Below are 21215 nucleotides of genomic sequence, written 5' to 3'. Positions count from 1 at the left end.
GCCAGCAGGATCCGCCTCCGGCTTCCGGTTGCGTCACTTCCGCCAGGAGGTGTGGCCGCGGCGCGCAGGCGCGCGGGGAGGCGCAGAAGCGAGTTTTGCTGTGGGAAGCTCTGGAGGGAGGTGGCGGCTCTGCTGGGCGGGCGGTGGCGATTCCACGTGCTCCTCGCGGCCGGTTGAAACCGTTGGCGGGCGCTGGCTGAGAGGTGAGGGGCGGTGGCCCAGAGGTCCGACCTAGGAGGCTGGGGCTCAGAGAGTGGGGAGGGGGACGCGCTGTGGCCGATGCCTGCATTTCCACCGTTAGAGAGTCTCTCCTTTGGCTTATACGCATGGAAGGAGGAAATGCATTCAGGTCCCATTCGTACTCTGGGGAAGTGGAAGGAGTCCCGGATTTGGGATGACCAATTCCTCCCGGTTTTAAAATGGAAAGGTCCTCGTGCCGGGAACCCACAGAGGGGGTTGCATCCAGGATGGTTGGTCACCGCTGGACTGGGCTGCAAGGCTTGCGGCATGTTGGGGATGAGGCGCTTGCCTTCTCTGAGTCTTGGGGAGCTGGGTCCCAAAGGAGGAGGCCTTAGGGCATAGTGTTTGAGAGCCCGGGACTTAGGGCCAGAATAGCTGCGTGTGAAAACAGGTTTGCCACTAACTGGATGTGTGACCTGCTGCAGGTTACTGAACCACTTCGTGCCTGGTCTGTCAAAAGGGAATAATATAGAATCTAACTCAGAGGATTCTTGTGAGGATTACATGAGCCCAAACGTGTTAACCGCCTATGATAGGGCTTGGCACATAGTAGATGCTCAATAAATGTCAGGATCTTCTGCAACTCCTGCCTCTGAGGAGAGATCAGGGGCATGAGGTGGGGTGTGAGTGAGTGCAAGGCTGCCTTTCCTGCAGAGGGCCCATCTGGGACTTACTCAAAGAGCTCCCCCAGCCTTCCCCACCAGTGCCTAGCATAGTGCCTAACAGATAGGCTTGCACAGATAGTTATTACACCAGTGTTTAAACCCGTGCTGGTGATGTAGTGTGTGGGGAGGGTGTGAGACTGCAACTGGGAGGCAGAGAGACACGGCTCAGCTTCTCCCAGCCTCAGCTGGCTCATCTGTCCAGTGGAGATGGGTGTAACTGCCTCCTAGAGTTTTTGCAGAGCAAGGGAGAGGTCCTCCCTGAGTGCACATCCAGACCCTCATCACCCCACATTCAGAGGTTTAGGTGTGATGGTGGACAGTTTGTACTTGTCTGTCCTTCCTTTTCACCATACCCTTCGTTTCTTGGAATTCTCCCTTCTCCCTGCCACCCCCCAGGGGGCTCAGGACTGGCCTAGTTGACCTGATGCATTGTTTCACAGATGGGAGAATTTAAGTTCTGAGGGTTGAGTGCTCAAGGTCGCAGTGCTCACTGGGAGCTGTTGACAGCTTGGCCACTCAGGTGGGCTGTTTCGGTGTGTGATGGTGGCAGTGGGGTTTGGGTCTGTGTGTGTATGCGAAGGAATGTTTTAAGAATAGTTTTTTTTTTTTTTTAATAAACAATACAAAAATGTGTAGGGAAGAAGGTAAAAAATCATTCCAAATACAATCCCAGAACAAACCTGAGTTCATGTCATCAGGGAACAGGGTAGTAGCGTGGACACCCATGGGGTGGGGAGCTATAGGAGACTAGAGAGAGTTTATGAAGATGGATGGGTAGACTGAGGGTTACATTTAAAGAAGCATGTGTTTGGAGGGGACTGGGAGCCATGTCATTGATGTGCAGATTAATAGATCACAAGAAATTATACCATTGGGTAAGGATCCATCATTGACATCTGGTTATTTAACTTTCCACACAGTGCTCTACTATAGATAATAGACCCATTTAACAGATAAACAGAATCTGCGAAGTTTAGGTACCTCAAGGTCATTTAGTTTTCACTTGGCAGATGCGGGCTCCAGCTCAGATCCTCTGGCCCTGACTCCAGGCCCAGGTCAACAGAACTCGGCCACCGTCTTGCTAAGAGGAGACTGAGGTGCCTGGGTTGCTTCACAAGTTCCCGGCCCCGTACTGATGCTGTCTGTTGCCCATCAACTCAGCGCTACTGTCCAATACCCATCATACTCTGCTGTGACAAGGGTGGTCCCCTTGCCCAGTGTGGCCTGGCTTTAGGCTAAAGACTTAGGTTTCCTTTAAATGGACGGTCATGACATATATGGCACCTGAACCCAGTAGACAGGTGTCCTGAAAGTCTTAATGCAGCATGTTTTTAGCCTTTCTCACCTCTGAGCTACAAATGTGACAAATTTACCAAAAACATCATTTGAAAGTTGAATTATTTAAATTTCTTCCACATTTATTTAGTCTTGTGAAGTTTGAATGAGTTGAGTCTTTTGTTTCAGGAAGTGCAGTGCTATCTTCAATTAGAGGAGCTGAATTTTCACAGGGTGTCTTTTTGTAAGTTTGTAGCGTTTGCACTTCCGAAATTGTCAGCCCTGCACTCAGACTTGCCAGGCAGGCTGTGCAGTTAGGGTGGTTTTGAGCTTGCTGTTTTGCAGCCCCTCCCTCCTCTCCCCACACAGGCACACAGGCAAGTGTTTACTGCATAAAAGAAAGGGGTAAGCTCCTTACAGACCTTATCTCCTTAGCAAGCAGGTGGCCACACTGCCCCCATTGCTCATCAACTATAAAAATGCAGTGATGGCTCTAAAAATCCAGAGGCACTGTGAGACTGAGTTCTGGCTTTCTGTGCAAGCTACGCATTCTACCTTTTTTTTTTTTTTTAATTTTTATTTATTTATTTATTTATTTTTGGCTGTGTTGGGTCTTCGTTTCTGTGCGAGGGCTTTCTCTAGTTGTGGCAAGCGGGGGCCACTCTTCATGGCGGTGCGCGGGCCTCTCACTTTCGCGGCCTCTCTTGTTGCGGAGCACAGGCTCCAGTCGCGCAGGCTCAGTAGTTGTGGCTCACGGGCCTAGTTGCTCCGCGGCATGTGGGATCTTCCCAGACCAGGGCTCGAACCCGTGTCCCCTGCATTGGCAGGCAGATTCTCAACCACTGCGCCACCAGGGAAGCCCCGCATTCTACCTTTTAAAGAATCGCAACAAATTTCTAAATGTGAACATATGCCACAGAAGACCAAATGAAAACGTTTGGAGGGGTATTTTTCCGATGGACATGTGACCAAATTCTGATCCTCTCCTAAATTGATGTTTACACTGTGTATGGTTAATCCCCAGAGGTAAAACATGTTTTACACAGATACTCCGAGCATCTTTTTTGTCAACATCACTGGCTTCTTTGAGCTGATAAATTTTGTCTCCGGCGGTCCTCCTTCAGGCCTTTAATTCCTGACCTTCCACTGCAGTCGGCACCTCCCAGCTGGATCTCAAAGCCTGCCTGAGCCTCCTCCCCTCCCCTCTCCCCCTTGATTAAGATACAGAATAGACCTCAAAAATGAAGGTTGGAAAGCTCCAGTCCAGAGCTTCAGTTTGAGGGGGTATTTTTTTCATTGTTGAATCTCATTATGAAAGTACTTTTAAATTTTCCAGCAGATAATTTGGCTCATCGCAGCTGCTTCTACCTTGTGTGTACGATGACAGTCCGTTTCTTGGTGATTAATTAATGGTTTACTCTCATTCTTAGACCAGAGTGCCGCTAGAGACTATTTATTTGTCAGTGTGGTGTTGGCTTTTGTTCTGGCCTTGTTCTCTCCTCGTGAGGCAGGGTGACTGCTCCGTTGCCTGCCAGTAATCCGTCATCCTTCTGCTGGGTGCAGAATGCTGGCTTCGGGGGAATGGGTCATAGTCCAAGTGATGCCAGCCCCCCAGGACTTGTGACTGTTTCACATGTCTTTACCATAATCAGATGAGAAGATGGTCTTGGTTGGTGCGCATCCCAGAACAGTCAGGTTTGTTTTCCTCTGGATTCTCTGCTAGGCTGTAGCTGACCACATGTAACCCTGATGGTGAGCTGAGGAAGGGGTCCTGGGGTCAGGGACCCGCGTTTTGTGTGTAGCACATCAGGCAAACTGACATCGGACAGTGCTCCGCGGGGCAAGAGACCCCCAAGAGAGACCAGCTGGGCCTCTGTAAACCCTGGAGTTGCAGCCAGGATGTACATTTCCATTCAGGGTTGAATGGATGGGAATAGCCCTGATCCTTGCTTAGGTATGTCCTCTCCAGCAGTGACTCAGAACGTGGGAGTGGAGGAGAGACAGTGACTTCATGCATGAGAATTTTCCACGACCCAGGAGTCACTCATTTGTGCTGAAGGATTCTCAAATGAAGTCTTATCCTGAAACAAATTGTATCATTTTACTTGATCCTTACCTTCACCATGAGGAAGAAAGTGCTGGGTTAAACAATTGTTCTCAGTATTTTTGCTGTGAAACTTATTTATAATGTAAAATGACAATACTCTTAGAATCTAGTGATAAAAAATTATATAACCCTGGAAAGTTACTATGACTTCTGTCACACTTTTAGGTGAATTCGTGTTTTCTTGAGCACAATAGCATCTCCGTGAACTTTTAAAATGGTAGTTATGTGTAGGTGTGGGCCCACTTAATCATGGGGCAGTGCTCGGGACACCTGGGTTTGGGAACACCCTCCAGTAATGCGGCACCCAGCATTGGGACGCCTGAATATGGTCCCATTTCTTTCTTATTGATCTGACAGGGAGCCACACCTACTCCTGTCCATTAAAACTGAGGCACATCCTCATTTTTAACATCTGGTGGGTACATAGTTGTGCCTATATGAGTGCTTTCTGTGCTTACAGAAATTATTTTTAGGCCTCTTCTCCACTTTCTAAACCTTTCTCAGTTCCCCTTTTGCTGTGTTCGTATTTTATTTGGGGACTTGAAATAATTTGCAGCGCATACCTAGAGGCATTAGAGAGAAAGAGAACTCGTGCATGCACTTTAAGTTATTGGGAAAGGTAGGATATTTCATTTAACGCCCCCAAAACTCTTCATCTCTAGAGACAGCCTGCGAAGCTTAAATCCTGGTTCTGCTACTGTGTGACCTTGGGCAAATTACTTAATCTCTCTGAGTCCCAATACCTCATGTAAATTGTGAACAGTAATAGTCCTTACCTCATAGGGTTGCTGTGAGGATTAAATAAGTTCATTAGCGTAAAGCTCTTAGAATAGAGCCCAGCACATGGTAAGCACTCAACAAATGTTAGCCATATTATTATTGTTGATTATAAGTTTACTTATGTGGTGGTAGAGGTCTATGTAGATTGCTAATCAACTTTGATTCTGTTGTGTTGTTGTTTTCATGTGAAAAGCTAGCTGTCTGAATCATGTACTTGGAAAAGAAGTTTCAGACTACAATGATAATTATCTTTTTTTCCTTTTTGATTTTTTTTTAGGATAAGACTTAAAACCTGTCTTGGATAAAAAATATTTAATCATTTAGCTAAAAATGGTATTTTTTACATGCAATGCATGTGGTGAATCAGTGAAGAAAGTACAAGTAGAAAAGCATGTGGCTCTTTGCAGAAACTGTGAATGTCTTTCCTGCATTGACTGCGGTAAAGACTTCTGGTAAGTTCCACAGAATTCAGGTAGATCCATAGTAAAGGTCCAGACCAGTTATGGAACCCCTGGTCCCACAAAGCAGTAAAAAAAAAAAAAAAAAAAAAAAGAATAAGCAAGAGGTAAATTTGAGGAAAGAAATTAAGAACAAAAATTAAAAGTGCCTTACAAGACCGTTTGCCTTTTAAGGGTGATTTAAAGAGAAGACTCAGGGAAAGGGAATTATGGGTTCGGTCATAATCTGATCAGTCGGTGACACTTGCTGTTGTGTCCTTGGCACCGTTACCAGACCCAGGGAGGTGACCACATAGAGTAGGGTTTCAGGGGTGTGGTGTGCTGATCACAGTGAAGAAATGGATTTATAGACCGGGAAATGAATTTATTAATTCACAGTGGAGGAGCTATCTGGGAGAAGAGGCTCAGCCCTCCCTAGAAAATCAGCGGAGATGGTGGCAGTGAAGCTCCTGGCCCCCCGTGTGTCAGGTGCTTCCACTGAGGGGGGTCTCTGGAAAGGGGAGGACTGAGGGGAGGGGGCAGGATGGATCTTGCTCGTCCACTGTTTCTTCGGGAGGGTCATTTGCAGTTGGCCAACCTCAGCCTCGTACTGATTCCCTTCAGCTTCAGAGGGTTCAGGTAAAAAGGTCATTTTTGGTGCATCTGCCCTAATGGCCTCTATGGCATTTGGGGGATATTTGCTGACAGTCCCTTTTAATTTCTTTCTAAAGCAGTGATATTTAAAACAAGAAAAAAAAAAAAGTTTGGAAACTGCTAAAGTCTTCGTTCATACCTAATCCTAGGAGGAAGGATATATAGAACAGGTGAAAATTGGGTGGTTTCTCCTTAGGGGACTTTGCCCTCAACCTTGTCCCAACGTTTCCCTGAGGACCCCATAGAGCTTCAGAAAGATCGTTTGAGACAGAATCGAGTTTCCTTTTTTTCCAAGGCTCTGAGATCTTTTTTGTGACCTGATACCACCATTTTACACCACCTTTTAACTTAGTCTACAACTGATTATTGATTGCCTACTATATTACCAGGAAGTCCTACAGGTTTTGTAATTAAGATAAAGCCACCCTGTTGCAGAGAATTCTTTTCTTTTTTATTTAGTATATATTCACATATGACTAAAAAAAAAAATGCTGCCTATCAATTTGATTTTAAGACATTTGTATATAAAAATGGGTGGAAAGTTTGGTGGTGGGTTTTGAACAGTTGGGAAGAAGGAAAATGTGATGTGACCAGGAGGTTACCAGCATAGTAAATGAAAGAGGTGGGGTGGCCGTGCAGAACACAGATGTGAATGTAAGTGTGGCTGGCAGAAGGCTGGGGCAGCGTGCTAGCTTTAGACAGAGACTCCAATTTGAGAATCAATCTAATGGTGGAACTTTCTCACTTTAAGGGGTGATGACTATAAAAACCATGTGAAATGCATAAGCGAAGATCAGAAGTATGGTGGCAAAGGGTATGAAGGTAAAACCCACAAAGGTGATGTTAAACAGCAGGCATGGATTCAGGTAAGGTCTTTCTTTTTTTTTTTTTTTTTTTTTTTTTTATTAGTATTTTACTTGGACTATTTCTCTTTTTTTTTTTTTACGACTTCAACTGTTCTGTTTTTTAATTTATTTTTATTTTTATTTATTTTTGGCTGCATTGGGTCTTTGTCGCTGCACGCGGGCTTTCTCTAGTTGCGGAGAGTGGGGGCTACTCTTCATTGCGGTGTGCAGGCTTCTCATTGCGGTGGCTTCTCTTGTTGCAGAGCATGGGCTCTAGGCGTGCGGACTCAGTAGTTGTGGCGCATGGGCTTAGTTGCTCTGCGGCATGTGGGATCTTCCCGGACCAGGGCTCGAACCCGTGTCCCCTGCCGTGGCAGGCGGATTCTTAACCACTGCGCCACCAGGGAAGCCGTGTAAGATCTTTCTAATTCATCAAGAAGCTTCATCTGGGGCTTCCCTGGTGGCACAGTGGTTGAGAATCTGCCTGCTAATGCAGGGAACACAGGTTCGAGCCCTGATCTGGGAAGATCCCACATGCTGCGGCGCAACTAGGCCCATGAGCCACAACTACTGAGCCTGCGCGTCTTGAGCCTGTGCTCCGCAACAAAAGAGGCCGCAATAGTGAGAGGCCCGCGCACCGCGATGAAGAGGGGCCCCCGCTCTCCGCAACTAGAGAAAGCCCTCACAGAAACGAAGCCCCATACAGTCAAAAATAAATAAATAAATAATTTTGGGCTTCCCTGGTGGCGCAGTGGTTGAGAATCTGCCTGCCAATGCAGGGGACATGGGTTCGAGCCCTGGTCTGGGAAGATCCCACATGCCGCAGAGCATCTGGGCCCGTGAGCCACGGCTACTGAGCCTGCGCGTCTGGAGCCTGTGCTCTGCAACAAGAGAGGCCACAATAGTGAGAGGCCCGCGCACCGCGATGAAGAGTGGCCCCCGCTTGCCGCAACTGGACAAAGCCCTCGCACAGAAACGAAGACCCAACACAGACAAAAATAAATAAATAAATAAATAAATAAATAAATATTTAAAAAAAAAAAAAAAAAAAAAGAAGCTTCATCTGACATCTTCTACTTTCTTGGGACACCTAGGAAACCAAGAATAAATGTATCATCCGTGCAGGCAAGACCCCGAAACATCACGTCTTAGGATAGAGCTCTTTATTTCTCTTTCAGTACAACGGCAGTGTATTTTGTCTTTACACGTTTTACAGATTTCTTGCAAAAATATTTCCTAATTCTCACTGACTTTCCCTTGGCTACGAAACCGAACGGAAGCTTTCTAATCTGTATCTGCATCTAGTGATGATGCAACTTTTATAACTCAAACTATGTTAAGCTGTGTTGTCTGTCATCAGAGTCGGGCAAAACAGAGACATTTTCATAAATGTGAGGAATTTTCTACTTCTAAAATAAAATGAAAACATACATTATAAAAGTGGCAAAAGCAACGAAATCCGTAATTTACTGAGGTATAACTTCCAGTATGTTATTCACATTTACAGAATAGTAGCAGGAGGAAAGATTCAGAAAGGAAGGTAGGAGAATGAAAAGACAAATGTCATCTGTGTGGAAACTCTGTATTTTCCTGGAAATCAAATAAATAGTTACTCTCTTTGATGACAGAGTTTAAATGTGAATTTTCTGATATTGACTAGCTTACTGAGTTAGAAAACTCCTGGGAGGGAAAATCGGTTCACAAAGGACTAACAAAGTCTGCCAGTGCAGGTTGAGAAGCTAGTGAGACCCCTTGTCTTAACTGAGGTATTTGGGCTGGCGGCCATCAGCCACACTTTGGGGCCCTATGTCTGCTCTCCCTGAGCACCAGATGACATTCCTAGGCCCCTGCGCTGGAGGTGCCTGGTGTGTGAGTTCTGTGTCTGTTGACATCACATCTTGAATGAAATCCTCTAAAGCAGAGGTCAGCAAACTACAGCCCACAGGTCAGATCCGGCCCACCGCCTCTTTGTAAAGTTTTATTGGCACCCAGCCATACCCATTTGTTTACACATTGTCCATGGTTGCTTTAGTGCTACAAGGACTGCACTGAGTAGTTAGGACAGAAACTGAATGGTCTGCAAAGCCTCAAATCTTTTCAAAAAAGGTTTGCCCACCCTTGTTCTAAACTGTCAGGCTTCAGCAGCCGTGCCACTGTATTAGAGATCTGAGGACTTTGTTCCGGATTCTGTCCTGGTGCACCGGTCCGCTCCCCATCTGAGCCCTCTCTAGCTCCCTAGCTGGCGTTGTTAGCAGACACCTAAGACCGAATGTGGTCTGCTCGGAGAGTGCACGGGTCCTGCTGCGACCTGTCCAACAGACATGGATTTGAGTATTTATTCTTTTCCTTAAATCCTTAAACTCTCCATTTTTAAAGATTGAATTTTGGAATCCCATCAGTGTTAATGTTCACCGAGCATCCTTCCAGATGTCTCTGTGCTTACACACGGAGAGTGGATAGTGGGTCAGGGAGAAATACCCTATTTGGCATGGATCACAGTGTTTTCCTCCAAACTTGGTCTCCGGTGCGCTTCTCGTCTGGTTCCGCACGCGGCTCTGGCCAGTGCTGAGCTAGCCTGACTTCTTCCTTGTTCATGCTTTCTTGATTTGTTTTTCTGCCTGGGTGCCTTATCCTCTTTGTATCCTATGTCAGTTTTTTTCTGGTCTGTTTATATGTAGCTGCAGTTCTTCCCTAATGCAGGGACCCTTTCCTGCACTATATTTGTTTAGCTGCATTATTTGTCTTTATTTGTTGGTTCATAAGTGACCATCTTTCTTATGTATTGCCATCTCCCTAACTTTAATAATTACCTTTTTCCTCTGCCTTCACGGTGATTGCCATAAGCCCTTTCTCTAGATCACTTATTTATTTTTCATCTCTGTTCTTGCTATGTCATGTTTGTTTGTTAGATTTATTCCCTAGTCCCTAGAATATCAATTTTTGTCTTATTCTTTTGATCACTTTTGGTTTGTTTATATTTTTTTCTTTGTTTTTAAAAATTGTGATAGATTATACATGACATATAGTTTACCATTTTAAAGTATATACAACTAAGTACATCCACAATGTTGTGCAACCATCACCACCATCTATCTCCAGAACTTTTTCATTTTTTGATAGGGATTGCATTTGAATCTGTAGCTCTCTTTGGGTAGTACTGACATCTTAATAATATTGTCTTCAATTCATGGACATGGGATATCTTTCCATTTATTTGTATCTTTAATTTCTCTCAGCAGTGTTTTATAGTTTTCAGTATATGTCTTTCACCCCCTTGGTTGGTTGGTTAAGTTTGTTCCTAAGTATTTTATTCTTTTTGATGGTATTATAAATGGAATTGTTTTCTTAATTTCTTTTTCAATTTGTTTACTGTTAGTGTATATAAATGCAACTTGATTTCTGAGTGTTGATTTTGTATCCTGTAACTGCTGAACTTGTTAATTGGTCCTGAAGATTCTTTTTGTGGAATCTTTTGTGTTTGCACCATATAAGACTATGTTATCTGCGAACAGAGATTATTTTACTTCTTCCTTTCCAATGTAGATGCTTTTTATTTCTTGCCTAATCGCTCTGGACTTTCAGTACTATGTTGAATTTGTAACCATAGACATTAATACAAAATCTGTACGTGAAGTGTGAACCCTCTAGTTTGACTTTCATGAAACTCATTGGTCAATTATTTACTGTTTTTGTTTTATCTTCCTTTTTTGTAGAAAATTAATGAATTAATAAAAAGACCCAGTGTCGGCCCCAAAGTGAGGGAACTTTTAGGGCAAATTAGTGGTTTTGACAACGTTCCCAGGAAAAGGGCGAAATTTCAGGTATGTATTTGATATGACTTCCTTGAATGGAAGGGCTATGGGCCTATTGGTGACAGCTTATGTATACCTGTCAAAATATGGGATAAGTGGGTTTTTTTCTTTTTTTTTTTCCATACAGAATTGGATGAAGAACAGTTTAAAAGTTCATAATGAATCCATCCTGGAACAGGTGTGGAATATCTTTTCTGAAGCTTCCAGCAATGTAAGTCAGATCTCACTCTAGACTTGTAGTGTGGCAAAAATGATTGGTAATAATGAAATGGGAATGTCTTATTTTTGGAGGTCAGGACAGCCTTCTTTTTCAGAGAGCCTCTCTGTGCCTTCATTAATGGGAAGGAATAAACAGTGCACTGCAGAGAAGATTTCCTTATTGTGCAGAGAAAGGTATTTAATCCCAATGTTTGATAATGGTACCAGTTAACATGAATTGATCCGCTTAGAAATCAGGCAGCGGGAAGTGTTAGAAAGAACGGGACCTTTGGGTTTCTGACAGATCTGGTTTGAATCCCTGCTGTGCTGTTTGCCAAGCGTTTGATCTTGAGCATGTTATTTAACCTCTCTGAGCCTAAGTTTCCTTATCTTAAATAAAAGTGGGTATTTATACTCAGTACTTACTGGGTACCTGATGTGTGTCAGGCCCCAAACAAAAAATAGAAAATATCTCAGGTGTGATAATGCCACCAAGAAAAATAAACGGGGTGAGGACAGAGAGGGTGACTAGGTGTTCTTTTAGGTGTGGGGTGAGGGGTCACAAAAGGCAAATGAGGGTATACAGGCATCCCAGCTCATGCCCAGCAGGTAGGGGGCACTTGGTAAGTGCTGGTCTCCTTCCTTCTGCTGGACGGAGAAGTCGTTGGAGTGAATGAGTCAACCACCTTCAGTCAAAATGGTTTGATCAGAGAGGCCCCAGATGTGGAATATACATGCAGAGTCTTACTTTGATATCTTGTAGGCACATTCTTGGTTACATTGTTAAACATTTTTCTCATTAATTCAGTTGCACTTAGCTCCTACTTGGGGCTTAAGTCCCATCTGGAGACACATTGTTAGTGTTTCAAAAAAACAGTGGCATCTGTCTGGTCTTTTATTCTAGTCACCTTGTCAGCAATTGATTTGCTTTTTTATGTAGAGAGAATAGTTTTGGCCACAAATTGGGATAAAAATGAAACTTTCTCTTGGCAGTATATCTAGCGTTTGTCTCTAAACATACAAACTAGGCCTTTGAAACCTTAATACCAATCATTTAATTGGCATTTATGTGGCACCTGCTTTTTAAAGGTTATTTACATTTTAACTAAGAATCAAAAGTTTAAAATTACTTAGTTTAACTACAGAGCTCAAAAAAAAAAGTGTTTTCCACTTTCCTTTTTAAAGCCGTGAACATACTAAGAATTAAATAAAATAACCAGCAAGCAGCTCGTGGTAAACTCTGAGCTCTGTAAAATGAGGCTTGTTATTGCACTGCCTTTGTACAGTAAATGTCCCAGCACGTGCCTAGAGATTGTGGTGCAAACAGTTCAGAGGCCCCGGAGGTGTTGGGCTGGAGGCTTTATATTCTTCTCAGCTGCAACACTCTCTGTACCCTGGTGCGCATCGCACCTGGTCACTGTGGACGCAGCCATCCTCAGGCCCAAGTCCTGCCCTCCAGAGCTGTATTCTAGTGGGGGAGACAGACAGCTGAGTATAAGGGTTGATGCTATGGTGTCAGATGGTGCTTTGGGCCAGGAAGCAATGGGAGGCAGGAGACGGGGCAGAGAGTAAAGGAGGGCGCTCTGTCAGGAGAGAGTCGGTGAAGTCGTCCCTGAGGTGACCACGTTGGAGGAGAGCCTGGAATGAAGTAGGAAGTAGATGGGGAGTGAATTTGTTCACTCATTTATTGAGTGGCTGCTGGGCGGATGAATGTGTGTTTCCCTCCCTCCTTCCTTTCCTCGCTCTCTCCCCTCCCTCTCTCCACCTTCTCCCAGCAGCTGGGGGATTGGTTTGGAAGTGGAGGCGAGGCAGCAGCTGGAGACTTAGCTGAACGGGTCAGTCTCGGGGCTGCGGCGCTCAGACCCTGGTGTGATCATGCTCGCTACACACTGTACCCTGGGAGGGAGCTTGTAGGACAGGGTGTCCCTCTTCCTCCTGAGATCCTTTCTGAACTCATCCCCTGCCTCCCCCGCATGTACATGGACGACTTGACTTCTCTGAACTGCTGCTGAGAAAACTCCAACTATTTAGTTTAATCTTTAGTATTAATATCTTAAATGCTACTCTGAGCCGGGGGCTGGGCATTAAGGGTTGCCTGAGGCGGGAGCTCACTAGAGTTCTCGTCTGTCAGTGAAAGCCAGGCCTTCATTTGGTCCAGCTTGGGAGCAGCATTCCCCCCTTGTGACCTCGCCTCTCAAAGGAGGAGGACTGCGGTGACTTGTGCCAGTCACCTGGCCGGTAACTAACAGGGATGGAACGTGGGCCCTGGCCTCGGACTGTCCACCACACCTGCAGCAGCCCCAGAGCCGCCAGCACTGACCTTGGCCCTGCCCCTCCAGATGCATCAGGGCTCCCCGAGCAGTTCAGTGAATTGCTCCACATCCTCTCTTGAGAAAGGGCAGGCCTAGAGACTGCAGCATATTTATAGTCAGAGGACAGCAGGCAGTGGGGCTGGCTTTGCTGAAGTCATTTTTAAAAACAATCTGTGTGCTGGTTTGAATAAGGTGGTGCAGTAAATGGGAAGTTTATCTTATTCCAGCTCACATTTCCATGGCTCCTTACTCGCCACTTTATACTCTGTCCAGGTGTCCCTGACTGTCCGCTAAGGGTAACCATCAATCTAAACACTGGTGATGATAACAGCACCTCTGCCTAGTACTCAGTAGTTTACAAAACTCTTCCCGTACATCTGGCTGCTTTATTGAGCATCGCTTTTCTCATTTTATTCGTACATGAACTGTATCAGGTAGATATCACTAGCTTTCTTTTCACAGATGAGGAAATAGGTTTGGAGCAGATAAATAACTTGCCCTGAGTTACCTGGTTAGTAATGAACAGAGCTGGAACTTGAACCCAGGTCTGCAGATGCATAAATCTGGTGGTTTCTGCCACACCTACATGCTCGTCTTCTACCTAAAAGGCAAATAGCGAGCCAGAATTAAAGGTCTGGCTTTTACGTGACATACGGATTCTTCACTTTTCCAGTGGAATGAAAATGTTAAGTGCAAAGAGGAATGTGGGCTGGGGGTAGTTTTTTCCATTTTTGTATATTTACTGCTACATGTTAACTGTTTTTTTTGGGGGGGGGGGTCACAGTTATAAAATGGTAAATAATAACAATTTCCTTAGAAGAATTTATTCAGTAGATACATGAGACGATATGTGTCTGGAATGAGTATTTATGTGTTTCTTGGTTTTGCTTAATAATAAGGAACCAGTCAGTAAGGGGCAAGATCAGCAGCCGCTGGAGCAAGTGGCCAAACCATGTGCAGAGACCAACGCCAAGGTCGCGTCCTCCAAAGCAAATGACAGCATGGAAGAGCCAGCAGAGACGAAGAAGAATAAGAGAGAAAGGAAGGAAGAACGGCAGAAGAAGAGAAAAAAGGAAAAGAAAGAACAAAAATTAGAAAACCACCAAGAGGATTCAAAGAGTCAGAAGCCTAAGAAGCGCAAAGCAGGACAGGAGGCCGAGCAGGAGGCTGCAGGGAAGAAGAGCCAGAGGAAGAGGAGCAAGGCTGAGCGCACCCAGGACGGGGCGGTGGACGGAGGCGCGGAGCGGGAAGGGGAGACAAAAACCAGTCTAGGGAAAAGAAAGCGGAAGCATTCGGAAGGTTTGTGGCTAGCTTATACTCCAGGGTTTGTTTTTTGTTTTGTTTTGTTTTTTGTTTTTTTTATAAATTTATTTATTTATTTTTGTTCATCTTTGGCTGCGTTGGGTCTTCGTTGCTGCGCGCCGGCTTTCTCTAGTTGCGGCAGGCGGGGGCTCCTCTTCGTTGTGGTGCACGAGCTTCTCATTGTGGTGGCTTCCCTTGTTGCGGAGCACGGGCTCTAGGTGCTCGGGCTTCAGCAGTTGTGGCTCACAGGCTCTAGAGCGCAGGCTCAGTAGTTGTGGCGCACGGGCTTAGTTGCTCCGCGGCATGTGGGATCTTCCCGGACCAGGGCTCGAACCCGTGTCCCCTGCTTTGGCAGGCGGATTCTTAATCACTGCGCCACCAGGGAAGCCCCCCAGGGTTTGTTAAATACTTTTTAAGCTGTGAGTTTGGGATGTCTAAAATCTGTTAGACCTTGCCTTTTGAACCACATAAGGCAGAGAGCATAAGGTTTGGGATCAGGCCGTCCTGGGCTTAGTCTGGGCAGGTGCCATCACCTCGCAACTGCCCGTTTTGTCATCTGCCTTGGAGGAGAAACCCCATGGGTCTGGGGTGCTTGGGGAATGAGCAGGATGATGGATGTGAGGGGCCTGGCCATGTAGGCCTCTCATTAAATGGTAGCCGCTAGTATAAATGCGAAATATTTTTTTATATCTTTCTAATTACTTAGTTGAAGCAGATTCTAAGAAGAAAAAGATTAAGCTCCCGGGACATTCTGAGAACGGAGAACCGGAAAACCATGAGGCTCCTGCAAAAGGTATGGCTGCCATCATTTGGAAGCTCCGCCCTCTTTAGGCTGGGGGAGGAGGAGGAGAGCTGGGCCCGTCTGATGGTCATGCCCTCCGGAGGCATGTGGAAGAACTTGAAGCAAAATCCGCTCTCTAGGGTGTGACTGCTAAGTAATGAGGGAGAGCTGTGTGAGTTGGTCTTACAGGGTCTGTCCAGCTTTAAGGATAGAATGTAAAGCTGTCTGGATTGGAAGCATGTGTTATCTTTGGAGCTTAAAATAAACCCTGGTTCTAAGGCCCTGTTCGCTCTCCCTGCTTCCTTGTCCCTGCCTCTCATCCTCTCTGAGAAGTACCCTGAGGTCCAGCCGGCCTTGGCTGTTCCTCCTCCCGTCTCTGGGTCTGTCCCTGCTGTCCCTGCGCTCGGAGCCCCACGGCCACCCCGTCCCTCAGCCAGAGTGCGCAGTTGTCAGCTCCAAGGTTCCTCTTAAATGCTGCCCCCTCCGCAGAGCTGTTCCCACTGCTCAGGCCTAGAGCACTCCCTAGGGTCCTGCCAGTCAAGGACAGGCCCGAGGACCCGATGGGAATCGAGACTTTATTCACAGAACTTCAGTAACTGCCCAAGTTGGGTTAGATTTCTTAGCTTGTAACTTTGATTATGTGAAGCTTTTCTTTTTTTTTTTTTTTTAAGTTAAATTTTCAGTTTTGATATAATTGTAGATTCACGTCCAGTTGTAAGAAATAATACAGACTTACGGATCCTTCTGTAGCCTTTACCCCATTTCCTCTGAGGCTGATACCTCACTCAACTGTAGGACAAAACTCCACTGGGCTGTTGACCTCGTACAGTCAAGAGACAAACGTTCGCATCCCCACAAGGACCCTCCTGCTGTCCTCTTATAGCCACACCCACTTTCCTCTCTCCCCACCCCCTCCTTTACCCCAGAGGTCAACACTGTCCGTTTACCTCCATTTACCTCTCTATTTACCTCTCCATTTCTATAATTTTATAGTTTCAGAATGTGACATAAATGGCATCATTTAGTATGTAACCTTTTGAGACTGGCTCTTTCCACTCAGCATTATTCTCAGGAGATTCATCCAGGTTGCCGCACATCTCAATAATCCATTCCTCTTCATTGTGAGCAGTGGTCTGGTGTGAATGTACCACAATTTGGTTATCCGTTCATCTGTTGACAGACATCTAGGTTATTTCCAGTTCAGGGTTATTATGAATAAAGTTCATGTACAGTTTTTCCTGTGGACATGTGTCATGTTTTCTGGAATAAATGTTCAGGAGTGCAGTGGCTGTCTAGTACGGTAGTTGCATGTTTAGTTTTTTAAGAAACTGCCAGCTTCCTCAAGAGTGGCTGTACCATTTAATATTCCCACCAGCAATGTGTGAGGGGTCCAGTTTCCCCACACCCTGGCCAACATTTGGTGTTACTATTTTTTATTTTAGCCATTTTAATGGGTATGTAGTAATAGCTCACAGTGGTTTTAATTTGTATATCCCTAATGACGTTGAATATCTTTTCATGTATTTATTTGCCATTTGTCTATCTCTTCATTAAATTGTCTGTTCTTGTTCTTTGCCCATTTTCTAATTGGATTGTTTGATTTTTTTTTTTTAACTGTTGAGATTTGAGAGGTCTTTATATATTCTAAATACTAGTCCTTTGTGAGATATGTGGTTTGCAAGTTTTTTTCAGTCTGTAGCTTGTCTTTTTATCCTCTTAACAGTATCTTTTTGTAGAGCAAAAGTTTTTTATTTTGATGAAGCCTCATTTATCCGTTTTTCCTTTAAGAGATGATACTTTTGATGTCATCTAAGAACTCTCTTTGCCAGCCCTAAATGCCAAAGACTTTTTTTCTGTTTTTTCCAAAATGTCTTACAGTTTTAGATTTTACACCCAAGTCCGTGGTCAATTTTGAGTTAATTTTTATGAGGTATGAGACTTGGTTCAAGGTTCATTTCTTTGCTCATCAGTGTCCAGTTGGTCCACACCATTTGTTGAAAAGGCTGTCTTTTCCCTCAGTGAATTGCTTTTGCACCTTTGTCAAATATCCATTGGGCATATTTGTGTAGTTCTGTTCTGGGTTCTGTTTCATTGGTTTGTGTATCCGTCCCTCCACCACACATTCTTTTTTTTTTTTTTAATATTTATTTATTTATATATTTTTGGCTGTGTTGGGTCTTCGTTGCTGTGTGTGGACTTTCTCTAGTTGCGGCAAGCGGGGGCTACTCTTCGTTGCGGTGCGCGGGCTTCTCATTGTGTGGCTTCTCTTGTTGCAGAGCACGGGCTCTAGGCGCGTGGGCTTCAGTAGTTGTGGCACGTGGGCTCAGTAGTTGTGGATCACGGGCTCTAGAGTGCAGGCTCAGTAGTTACGGCGCACGGGCTTAGTTGCTCCGCGGCATGTGGGATCTTCCTGGACCAGGGCTCGAACCCGTGTCCCCTGCATTGTCAGGCAGATTCTCAACCACTGCGCCACCAGGGGAGCCCCACCACACATTCTTGACTAGAGTAGTTATATCCAAAGTTTTTAAATTGGGTAGGCTTATTCCTCTCACTTTTCAAAATTCTTTTTCAAAATTAGAAGATTTAGAATAATCTTACCTATATCTGCAAAAAATCTTGCTGTGATTTATGTAGGAATTGCATTATACCTGTATATCAATCTGGGGAGGATTGATCACTTTACTGTGTTGAGTCTTCTACGCCATGAACATAGCATGTCTTTCTGTGTATTTAAATCTTTGAATTCTTTCATTAGCATTATGTATCTTCAGCCTACATGTCTTCATCTTCCCAGAAGCAGAGGTTCCCTAGATGAGTCCTAACCTGCTGACAGGAATTATTTGTGGCTGTCCTCTCTGGTTCAAGGTTCAGCTCCTTTTGCTCATCTTTGCCTTGCTTACTGTGCTTAGACAGCCCCTTGATCTTAGTGGATCCTTAGTAAACCTTAAGTTCATTAGATACAAGTCCTATCTTTTTATAGGAATTTATAGGATGGTGGTACTTAATGATACTTAGTTAACCTGCTCACTCTAAGAATGAGATCTGTGGATGGTAGTCAGCACTTCTCGGCCACTGTGATTGGACGGGTCAGGTGTCTGCAGCACGGTACTGTGGCATCCTGTCCATTCTGGGCTTCTTCATTCCTGGGTAGCAGCAAATAGATGGTGCAGAAATGGTTTCTTAACCCTTTTGGTAGGACAACAAAATACAGTGTTTTACATGTAATTCTCTATATTGTAGGTAAATTCAACTGGAAGGGAACTATTAAAGCAGTTCTGAAACAGGCCCCAGACAACGAAATAACAATCAAAAAGCTAAGGAAAAAGGTATGAAGTATGAACCAGGTATATATAAGCTGGGGAGAATCAGTTCTTTATTTTAAAATGTACAGTTTTGTTCTGTTTTTCTAAATCTGAAATACTGTAGTGTGTATGTGTGTGTCTCAGTGACTTTCAAGTTGCTCCTTTTAGCCCCTCAGGGCTTGTGGGGAAGGGATGGAGCCAAACCCCATCCACACTTCCTCAGCCAGAACAGTGCCTACATTAAATATGAAAATTACTGCTCTAGATATGTTGCTATCTTTTGATTATTGCAGAACAATGTTTTTTTCTCATTGTAACTTTTTATCAGTGTCTGAAACATGCAGCCAAGTGCTCACACGTGTACAGCCACATGAATTGTCACGAGCAGGACACCCTTGTGTAACCAGCACCTGGGTTCTTTCATTTGTCACTGTCGGCCTTATTGCGGGTCAGAGGAAGAACATTGTAGGTCAATTTTCAGGACAAATACACCCATTTGACAGTTGTTTTTCTTTGTGAAGGTTTTAGCTCAGTATTATGCAGTGACAAATGAACATCACAAATCTGAAGAGGAACTCCTGGTCATCTTTAACAAGAAAATCAGCAAGAACCCCACCTTGAAGTTATTAAAGGACAAGGTCAAGCTTTTAAAATGAACATTTTTATATTTAAAAATCGAATCCATTCCATTGATCTCTTCCTTTCACAACTGTTTGTAAAACATGTAATGAATTATAACAACTCAAATTTTGCTTTCCAAAGCTGTATTTTTAAGTTAAGAAAAAAATATATTTTTGGTAGAACTTATATGAGAAAATAAAATATATTCTTGTCCCAAGTTCTAAATTTGTGGTAGTGAAAATATTTTAAATGTGACAGGTCAAAAAATAACTTGGTCAGACTAGGAAGCAGTTGTTTTAACTACATCACTTCTACACATTTTCAATTAGAGGGTTTTGTGGGTTAGTTTTTTGCGTGGTTTAAATGTACATGTGAATTGTAGTATTTCATCCAGGAACAGTCGAAACAGTCTTTTGTGTGTCATAATCCTTGCCCAGCCAGAAGTTCTGCTCTTTAGAGGGGGTTTCTCTGTAACAGTTTGGCCCATCCGCTCTGGCCCAGTCCATCTTCGGCCAAAGATGGCAGATTTGTCGGTGACTAGATTTTGGGGTGTGGCCTGTGACCAGGTATAGGGAACCAGCTCGTTTGAAACTGAATCCATTATTCGGTGCTCCAGTTGGATTGACATGCTTTCAGAACTGGTCCTCTAAATCTTAGTTTATTGTGCAGGAGGAGAGCCAGGCCACTCTTTGATATTTGAGTAGGTTTTGCCCACAAGTCCCTTCACAACTGGTGTGTGTGGTAAGAATCACTCCTTTAACCAGTGTTAACTATCATCGTTAATACCTCTTACTACAGGTGAAAGCACGAATGGGGCATGGAACAAGTGTTAAAAGGATGGGGGGGTTGGGGATTAACAGGAGCAGGGAGGCAACAGGGCAGACAGAGATATGCTGTGAGCCTCTGAGTCCCAGATGAGCCAGCTTTCCTCCCGGACTTGCACTGTGTTCTGTTCTGATTTGGGGATGTGCTGCTGTGTCATGGTGGGACTCAGTGGCACTGTGTCAGGAGCAGTGAGGACCCGGGCTTTAGAATCAGGCCTGGAGTCAGGCCCTGGCTTGGTCCCTTCATAGGTAACTGCTCTGAACCTCACTCTTTTCATCTGGACAGTGGAACAGTAAAGGTCCCTCTTGGCTTGTGAGTGAAGGGACTAATTTGTGTAAAGCTCACAACACCATACCTAAGCCCAGAGACACCCATTCAGTGGTTGCCATGACTACTGTTAGCAGGAACAGTTTCTGAGCCACGAGAGGCTTTAGACGTTTTGGAAGCAAGGGGGAAAAAGTGGGAAAGTGAAGCTTGACTCAGAACACATAGTTCGGGACAAAGCCGAGCCCTGAGTCCAGTCCAGGATGTCCCTGTCGCAGGTCTCCAGGGAGCTGAAGCAAGCACCGTCATCCTCCGGGGATGGGGGTGGGGCTACAGCACCACTCCCTGTGGGTGCTACAAGCACCACAGTATTTCAGGATTTGTGTTGGTTTTTATTTTTCCGTCAGTTTTACTGTCATGCGTTTAAGGCTGTTCCAGAATGCTAGCAGAACATTGGGCTGGAGGAGGTAGCCACTCAGCTCCCTTGAGCTCTGCGAGGACGAAGCAAGGCCAGCAGGTGGCGATTCTGATGGTCAGTGTCATGGGCAGGTCCCTTCTTTGGAAACTGCAGTTGGTGGCAGGAACGGCTCGCCATGCCTGTAGTTGTCCCATGGCTCTGGCTGCAAAGCACAATCTACAGATCCTTCCCAAGGTCTTAGCACAGAGACCACCCTTTGGTTTTGGCAATTGCCTGCCTGACTTGAACTCAAACACAGATGATACTGGAACTCTGGGGACTTTGGAACCAATCTAATGACATTTGTTTTGGGCTTTACAGCTTCATTTTGTCTAAGT

General features: G+C 44.8%; 1 protein-coding gene across 1 annotated transcript; it reads left to right on the top strand.

Annotated features, from left to right (window-relative positions):
• Window positions 1–58: 58 nt before the first annotated feature.
• Window positions 59–19548, top strand: LYAR (Ly1 antibody reactive). The gene is made up of 9 exons (XM_059924188.1): window positions 59–203; window positions 5345–5519; window positions 6910–7024; window positions 10717–10824; window positions 10943–11026; window positions 14225–14624; window positions 15334–15420; window positions 18649–18734; window positions 19232–19548. The coding sequence occupies exons 2-9, from the start codon at window positions 5398–5400 to the stop codon at window positions 19364–19366; spliced, it is 1137 nt and encodes a 378-aa protein (XP_059780171.1). The 5' UTR covers window positions 59–203; window positions 5345–5397; the 3' UTR covers window positions 19367–19548.
• Window positions 19549–21215: the final 1667 nt, after the last annotated feature.

This window comes from Balaenoptera ricei, chromosome 5 (assembly GCF_028023285.1).
Source record: "Balaenoptera ricei isolate mBalRic1 chromosome 5, mBalRic1.hap2, whole genome shotgun sequence".
NCBI classification, from domain to species: Eukaryota; Metazoa; Chordata; class Mammalia; order Artiodactyla; family Balaenopteridae; genus Balaenoptera; species Balaenoptera ricei.
Note: the sequence above shows the minus strand (reverse complement) of the source record. Positions and strands in the feature narration are given on the sequence as shown.